The sequence below is a fragment of the Hesperophylax consimilis genome, chromosome 5, assembly GCF_061612785.1.
Source record: "Hesperophylax consimilis isolate HC1 chromosome 5, BYU_Hcon_1.0, whole genome shotgun sequence".
NCBI lineage: Eukaryota > Metazoa > Arthropoda > Insecta > Trichoptera > Limnephilidae > Hesperophylax > Hesperophylax consimilis.
In genome coordinates, this window is record NC_142840.1 from 31,966,122 (window position 1) to 31,975,255 (window position 9,134).

Consider the following 9,134-nt stretch of genomic DNA (forward strand, 5'->3'; position numbering starts at 1 on the left):
ATCCCCCAAGGTACAGTGCTTGGACCAATTCTATTTACTATATATGTAAACGATATTTTTTTTCAACCTTTACATGGTCAAATTACGTCATACGCTGATGATACAGTATTAATAATAAGTGATAAGACTTGGGAAAAAGTAGAATTAAAGGCCACAGAAGACATCAACACGCCCAAGAATTTTTTCGACACTAATTTACTGTCACTTAATAATGAAAAGACATTTGTAATTCCATTTGCAATCCATACAAATGATACTCCTTAAAATTTTAACATTGTCATACATAATAATACTAAGATTCACAGCCAAAACTATTGCAAATCAAACTGTACAGTACTAAAAACAGCAAATAAAATTAAATATCTAGGAGTAATTATTGATAAAAATCTAAAATGGAAGGAAAAAATAAGTCAAGTAGTAAACAAAATTAGAAAATTAATATATATATTTTTAAGAATTAGAAACTTTCTGTCGATAAAAAATCTATATTTAATTTACTATGCCTTAGTTCAATCCACTTTACAATACGCTATTATTAGTTGGGGATCCGCGTATAAATGTAACCTTCTTCCAATTGAAATTATACAAAGAACAATTATTAAAATTATATTAAAAAAATCCTTTGACTACCCAACAGAACGCCTGTTTGAAGAATTTCAAGTACCTACATTTAAAGACCTATATATTAAAAACTCACTAATCCAAATTATAAAAGAAAAAGATAAATATCAATTTTTAAATGAAAACAGAATGTTTAAAATGTACAAGTTATTAGCTAAGTGCACAACCATTTTATTTTACAGGGCACTGCCTAGCACCTAGCGGTCAGTAGTAAAGCTAGGGCCTATTGTTAAAACAGGTGTTTTAATTACCATTGGCGTCTATGACAGTATTTGTTTTGATATTTAGATTGTCAATGTGTGTGATTGATTAGATTATAAAAAGCCTCGCCGAGTGGATTTTTTGACTTCTTCTCTCTAAAAACAGTAGCAGGCAGTCATTATGTTCAAGTGACTACTTGTAAAAGTGTTTTGTCCGGGTCGGGAATAAATTTTATCTCGTAACATTAAATAAAGTAAAAATGCAGTTTGTGCAGTAAAAACGAAAACCATGCGTCTGTTATTTTGAAGACTCCATCAAGCCCAAACTATTCTAAACATGGTCCTAACGAGCGGATGGATATAATCAGAGGATTTATCGGAAAAATGAACCAGCACCAAACAAAAGGCTTTTGATGGAAAAAATTGATGCCAATTCCAGAAGAAATTCAGATGAGTAACCTTGTGCCTTCCTATCTTTTTAATCATTTCCAAGTTCAAACAAGCTATGTTTTACTGTGTATTTTGCTAATATAATAATTTGAAAAGAAAAAAACGGCTACCTACAGCATAGATGCAAGTCATTGTGTATTATTATTGTTGGTTTTTTAAGGTTAGGTAGCTCAAACATATTATTTGTAAGAATTTGTCAAGGTACGGCTGGATTTGGTTATTTCATTATTTGTGGTTTCAATTATAATACGATTGCGCAGAAAATATTTTAAAGGGAACATTTTTTTTTTGGTTTTTACGCAATTAAGATGGATAATATGAAATCGCTAATCGCCAAACGAGGAGTTTTAAAAGGTAAACTCACGAGGTTCGGGGATTCAATAAATAGTTTATCGGTAAACGAGATCCAAATTAGGTATGAAAAAATTGAAAACGTATTAAACCAGTTTGAATTAATTCAAGATCAAATAGAATCTCTACCAGATTCTGACGACATCGAGAATAATTCCCAAAGGGAAAGTTTTGAGAATCAATATTATTCGATTTTAGCGAAAGCAAAAGAAATGTTACAATCCGTTGAGCAAAACAAGGTAGCAATAAAACTTCCTAACCTCCAATTAAGGGAATTCAATGGTGATCAAAAAACATGGGTAAACTTCTTAGAGACATTCAAGACACTGGTGCATAATAATCAAACGTTAAATAATGTGCAAAAATTCTATTATCTGCAATCCTGCTTAAAGGGGAATGCAGCGAAAGTGATCGCCAATTTCGAAGTATCAGATTTAAATTACGTGTCAGCCTGGGAATTGTTGCAACAAAGATTTGCAAATTTACGAACTACCGTTCATAAGCATATACAAGCTTTGTTTCAACTTAAAGAAATGAAACAAGAGGATCCGGTAGCCATGCGCTATTTAATTGATGAGACTAATGTGAACCTAAAGGCTCTGCAAAATTTAGGCTTAAAAATTGATCAATGGGATGCATTAATTATTTATATAGTTTCTAATAAATTAGACGCAATATCGCGAAAGCATTGGGAACAAACAACATTACAGGAAGAATTACCAACGTTAGGAGAATTTCTCAAGTGTCTAACGTCGAGGGCGCAAGTTTTAGAATTAATGTTACATACAGAATCGAAAAAAAATGTTACCTACCCGAAAATAAATGGCGGCAACAATAACATTCCTAGAAAGGAATCAGTTTTCTTAGCAGCCGCCCACAATAATTGTATATGTTGTCACGATAAAGGACATAAAATTTATTATTGTAAAAAGTTTTTAAAGTTAACTTCAGGAGAGAGAAGCGAAATGATAAAGAGGTCTAGGGCCTGCTTCAAATGTTTGAGGTTAGGGCATACGGCCTCATATTGTAAAATTAATATACAATGCAAGTTATGTGGTAGCGATAGCCACAACACGTTATTGCATAAAGGGAATCACCCGAGTAATGATTCCGATAAAAATGGTGAAGCCTGCCCTGGAGGTAGCGACCATATGGAAACTGAACGAGTTTCAGTGTCCAACCACTCCGCCTTGGTGAAGGCGGAAAAAACTGTGTTATTATCGACAGCAATCATAGGAGTGTTAGATCGCAATAATGAAATGCATAAAGCAAGGGTATTAATTGATTCAGGAGCCCAATCAAATTTTATGTGCGAAAAGTTCGCAATAAAATTGAATTTGAAGTGTGAAAGCATAAACAAACCCGTGTCGGGTATACATAACAACGTGACCCATATAAAGAAACGGGTTGCAATTAAAATGAAATCTTTAAAAACAAATTATAAACAAGATATCACATGTCTAATATTGCAGGAAATAACTACAAATTTACCACAAGCAACGGTGGCCAGGAAGGATTTCAAGCTTCCGCCAGGATTGGAATTGGCGGATCCAAACTTCAACATAGCAGCACCAATTGATATACTGTTGGGCGCTGAGAGTTTTTGGGAGATCTTGAAGAATGATCGGCTAAGATTGGATACCGGACCTACTCTCCAAAGGACAGAATTAGGATGGATCATCTCGGGCCCGATCAACGCTCACCATAAAAAAAGGCCAGTACCAGAAATCTGTAGTTTATCAATAAATACATTGTCAAATCAAGTTGAAAAATTTTGGAAAATGGAAGAGGTGATGCCTCCAAGTTTTTATAACCACGAGGAGAAAGCTTGTGAAGCCGACTTTGTAGCCACGCACACCCGAGAGAGCGATGGTAGATACGTAGTGAGTTTGCCGCGCCGGCCGTGTGTCAACCAACTTGGTGACTCATTAGGCACAGCGGAAAAAAGATTCAAAGGTTTGGAAAGAAAATTTTTAATGAATCCTGAACTGAAATCTCAGTATGCTCAATTTATGAAAGAATATGAGCAATTAAATCACATGGAGCTATGTGAGAAAACAAAGGACCATTCCTATTTTTTGCCGCATCATGCGGTAATAAAGGAAGCGAGCAGCACTACTAAAGTGCGTGTAGTATTTGACGGATCGGCTAAAACGTCGACCGGTATTTCCCTGAATGATGCATTAATGGTAGGAGCTGTTATTCAAAAAGATTTATACACTCATCTTTTACGGTTTAGGAAACATAGATACGTCATGACGGCGGACATAGAAAAAATGTACCGTCAAATCAACGTACGCCCAGAGGATCGCAGCCTGCAGAAGATTTTATGGCGCGACTCTCCAGAAGAGGAACTCAGGCATTATAAATTGAAGACAATCACCTACGGTTTGGGACCTTCCTCTTTCCTGGCAACTAGATGTCTACGGCAAATCGGTATGGACAATCGCATTAAATTTCCCGTAGCAAGCCAGGTCATAGAAAACGATTTCTACATGGACGATCTGTTGACCGGAGAGGACGACTTGGACGCATGCGTCAGGTTGAAGCAACAGGTACATGATATTTTACTGTCCGCCGGAATGACCCTGCGGAAGTGGAGATCGAATATTTCGGAATTGTCATCTGGGTCGGGCCAGGGTGAAATTGCTGGGAAAAGCAATGGTGAACAAATGATCACTAACAATTCCAAAATTGAAAAGATCCTAGGTTTGATCTGGGATAATGAATCAGATTGTTTATCATATGAAATTAAAAGACCGTCAAGTAAGACGGAAAGTAAGCGTCAGATATTGTCGTGCATAGCTTCAACTTTTGACCCATTGGGTCTCCTAGGCCCCATAATAGTGGTGGCCAAATTAATTATGCAGAAATTATGGCAATCAAAAGCAGCATGGGACGACACACTACCTGATGAAATTTTACTACCCTGGAGGGCCTATCTAGGTGAACTATCACAACTAAATGTATTGAAAATCCCGAGGGGAATTAACCACGGAGCGCCAAGGAATATACAATTACACGGTTTCTGCGACGCTTCGGAAAAAGCATATGGAGCCTGCGCTTACGTCGTCTCAACTGATCAAGAGGGTAAGCGACATGCACATCTACTTACTTCTAAGTCTAGAGTAGCACCACTGAAATGTATTTCACTGCCCAAGTTGGAACTATGCAGTGCTGTGCTACTAGCCAAACTGATTAGAAATATCAAGTTGGAGTTAAGTATAGAGGAATCGGCCACTCATTACTGGTGCGATTCAACTATAGCATTATGCTGGTTGAGGGGTCAACCAGCGCGGTGGAACACTTTTGTGGCTAACCGGGTAGCGGAAATACAGGATATCAGCGATCCAAACCAGTGGCGACACGTATCATCGGCCGAAAATGCAGCGGATATACTGTCCAGAGGTACCACAGCTGAAAGGTTAGTCAACGCTTCAATTTGGTGGAAGGGACCAAGCTGGTTGACAGAAGAGATCAGCGCTTGGCCACTATCCAAGGTGTCCTGTTTGAATCCCCCTGAGGTTAAGAGTAAAAATGTATTACTGGCAGCTAATGTTCAAGAATGGGAGATTTTCGAAAAATTTTCATCGCTAACCAAATTGAAGAGAATTACCGCTTTGGCGTTGAGATTTATAAATAATTGTCGGAATCCTAAAGATAAAATCGGAGGCAATATAACTGTCACCGAACTAGAAGCAGCCTTAAAATGTCTGCTGAAATCATCTCAAGAACATTCCTTTAAAAGAGAATTAAAGGACTTGAAAAATCACAGGATGGTAAACAAAAATAGTAGATTGAAAGCCCTCAATCCTTGTTTATTAGATGGTTTAATTTGTGCAAATGGTAGACTAAAACTAGCTACGTACTTATCACATCAACAAAGGCAACCTGTAATATTATCGCCTACACACAAATTAACCGAATTAATCATAAGACATTATCATTATGTGCATTTACATGCCGGGCCACAAGCGCTGTTAGCAGAAATACGCTTGAAATACTGGCCCATACTAGGAAAAAATACTGTTAAACGAGTCTTACATAACTGTATTATATGTTTTAGATACCAACCTCGAGTTTGCCAGCAGATTATGGGAAACTTACCTGTTGAAAGAATCACTCCCAGTCGACCATTTGCGGTGACGGGGCTTGATTATGCTGGACCTATTGACATGAAGAGTGGAGCGCTGAGGAAGTCTCCACTTATCAAATCGTATCTTTGCATATTTGTTTGTTTTTCTACTAAAGCTGTTCATTTAGAACTTGTAACGGATTTGTCAAGCGATACTTTTTTAAATTGCTTAAAGAGATTTATCGCCCGGCGGGGTCAACCTGAAAAAATATTTTCTGACAATGCAACTAGCTTCAGAGGAGCTTCCAACAAGCTTCAAGAGTTGTATGCCAGTCTAAAGCTGAACAATGACAAAATTCATAGGTTTTTAGCAGATAAAGGTATAGTTTGGAACTTCATTCCTCCTAGGGCGCCAAATCACGGCGGGCTGTGGGAAGCAGCAGTTAAATCTACCAAGTTTCATTTATATAGAATTACCAAAAATAATCCATTACAGTTTGAATTATTATATACTTTACTTTGTCAGATAGAGGCTTGTTTGAACTCCCGTCCTTTAACTTCCTTGTCTGATGACGTCAACGACCTACTCCCCCTCACCCCCAACCACTTCCTTATGGGCACTGAGGCTTCTATCATCCCTGAAGTAGACGTCCGCGAGCTACCAGAGAACAGACTAAGCCAATATCAAAAATTAAATGCCTTAATTCAAACTTTCTGGTGTAGATGGAAACGAGATTACCTTGCTGAACTACAAAAACGGACCAAATGGCAGGCCAGCAGCCAAGAAGTCATAAAAAAGGACGATCTGGTCATCTTGAAGGAGGACAATCTGCCTCCTGCATTATGGAGAATGGCGCGCATAACAGCAACTCATCCAGGACCTGATGGCGTAGTGAGGGTGGTTACCCTCAAGACGTCCCAAGGCATTTTTGTGCGACCTATCACAAAAATATGTTTGATGCCTATAGAATCAAACCAGGATCTGCATCTCCCGACCCGGCAAACTACAGACCTTCCCAAGGTCACAGCCTAATGTAACCAAGGCTGAACCGATGCTACCACACAGGACTACTGACCATAGAGCATCGCTGTGGTTGACCAACCTATATCCAGAAGCCACTGGGGCTTCCAGTCAACCAGGACCAGGGGTATTCGCTGCCTACCAGGACAGGGCACCCTTAATATGAGACTCAACCCCCTGAGTTAACATGTACCACCCTTGACAGGATGATCACCACTGGACCGAATGCAGAGTGAACGGTCTACACAGTGCAGTGATTACAGTGTTTTGTGTTCTATTAAAAGAAAAGAGTCAAGTATGAACTCATATAAAAAAACAGACTTCAGTTTTTGAACTGCTCTATACGGGAGCTAGAATATTAGTTAATTAAGTGATCTATATGTGTAAATGTTATTAATTTTATGAATTTTTATCAATTTTATGATTTATCAGGTTATGGGTTTATTAATTTTATGGAATAATGTGATTAATTTTATGGATTATGTATTTGTATGAGGGTTATTATATTTTTGATTGTTTTAAATTATATTCCCGATCCCTTCAGGTTTAGGTAGTTTAGTTATAATGAACTATTTTAATATTTGTTGAAAATTTTTTGTATTGATATCGAAAAAAACCCACCAGTTTTTTTTTTTTCTCATCCCGGCGGTGGCAATATGTTTAAAATGTACAAGTTATTAGCTAAGTGCACAACCATTTTATTTTACAGGGCACTGCCTAGCACCTAGCGGTCAGTAGTAAAGCTAGGGCCTATTGTTAAAACAGGTGTTTTAATTACCATTGGCGTCTATGACAGTATTTGTTTTGATATTTAGATTGTCAATGTGTGTGATTGATTAGATTATAAAAAGCCTCGCCGAGTGGATTTTTTGACTTCTTCTCTCTAAAAACAGTAGCAGGCAGTCATTATGTTCAAGTGACTACTTGTAAAAGTGTTTTGTCCGGGTCGGGAATAAATTTTATCTCGTAACATTAAATAAAGTAAAAATGCAGTTTGTGCAGTAAAAACGAAAACCATGCGTCTGTTATTTTGAAGACTCCATCAAGCCCCAAACTATTCTCAACACAGAACGCGACTTAGACACGTTTTTCTATGCCCAAAACTAAATACGTCTTTTGCACAACATCATTATACTTACCAGGGAAGAACTTTTTTCAATCGTCTACCAGAAGAAATCAGAAGCATTAATGATAAAACCCAAATACTGCTCTCTGTCAAGAGACACTTTAAAAATATTCTGAAAAAAAAAAAAAAACTACTGTCACTTAATTAATCTCACAAATATCCTTAGTTTTCCATAACTTCCTTTCTTTTTTTAAATTTAATATATTAACCCCTCCGACTTTTCGCGAACTTGAAGCTAAAATGTCTTTATCGAAATGTCAATTTCACGAAAACGTTGTGTTATTACCGCCTCACAATCAAAGCTCTATAAATGAAACATTACTGAACGGAGCCGAATAGTAAAAACTGTTTTAGAAAGGTTACAAAATAGGCTTTCAAATTGTTGTATCATAAATAAATATTAACATTTGTAAATATTTAAATTTAGAATGGAAACATGAAAAAATTGTAAAAATGACTCACCTGTAATGTTTTATGTAAAAACGATACTAAAATCACGGATAATGTAAAAAAAAAACACTTATTTCATCGTACAAATGTACAATAAACAATTCTGTCACTTCACTTTTTGACCATTTCATACAAAATATATTTTTAAAAAAATAATTAAACTTGCGAGGCGGGTCGGCACGTCAAACGGCTTTCTTGGCGTCGTTTTACGATTTGGCGGGTAAAATTTGCTTCCACTGAGTAGGTCTTTTTACGGGTTTCTATGGATAACTTTGAATAGAGATGTGAAGCTTCATTCAATACGAATATTCTACTTTTTGTTTTAGGGATGTCACTAGAAGAATAACGGAGTTATGACGATTTTTGTGGAAACACACGCGTTGACGTGTAAACACGCTTATTGTACTTGACTGCTATCGTTATTTTATCGTGTATATCTGCTTACGTTGCTGACCGGTTAATATATTATCCTTCACTACTATCAAAAAAATACTACAGCAAACATACATTTATGTACAATGAATTATTTAAGTACTAACTAACAACAACATTTATGTACACTCCCCTTCCATACACAAGCAAATGCTTTCAATTGAAGAGTAGTAAAAAGACCCAAGATGTAAAATGAATTATGTACCATGTAAACATATTATTAAAAATAAAAAATAATTACAAAAAAAAAAAAAATTAAAAAATATAAATCAGCACCCCTTCATCAGCATACAAAAGGCATTCAAATTACTCAATTTTGCACCTAATCCCACCTCTTTCAACTCTTGCATACAGTTATCCATGTATAGATTGAATAACCATGGTGACATTACACAGCCCTGCTTAACA

The 9,134-nt window shown here is 36.7% G+C and overlaps 1 protein-coding gene across 3 annotated transcripts; it reads left to right on the top strand.

Moving 5' to 3' along the window:
* Window positions 1–965: 965 nt before the first annotated feature.
* Window positions 966–7,497, top strand: LOC149423785 (uncharacterized). Of its 3 annotated transcripts, XR_016302207.1 has the most exons (4): window positions 966–3,336; window positions 3,862–4,712; window positions 5,689–5,838; window positions 6,421–7,497. XR_016302207.1 is itself a non-coding variant. In XM_089631804.1 (3 exons), exons 1-3 carry the CDS (start codon window positions 1,580–1,582, stop codon window positions 5,766–5,768), a joined length of 2,688 nt encoding a protein of 895 aa, XP_089487930.1. In that variant the 5' UTR covers window positions 966–1,579; the 3' UTR covers window positions 5,769–7,497. The 3 variants fall into 3 exon arrangements, 1 of the variants encoding a protein (XP_089487930.1); XM_089631804.1 differs by having other exon boundaries at window positions 5,689–7,497; XR_016302208.1 differs by lacking the exon at window positions 3,862–4,712 and having other exon boundaries at window positions 5,689–7,497.
* Window positions 7,498–9,134: the final 1,637 nt, after the last annotated feature.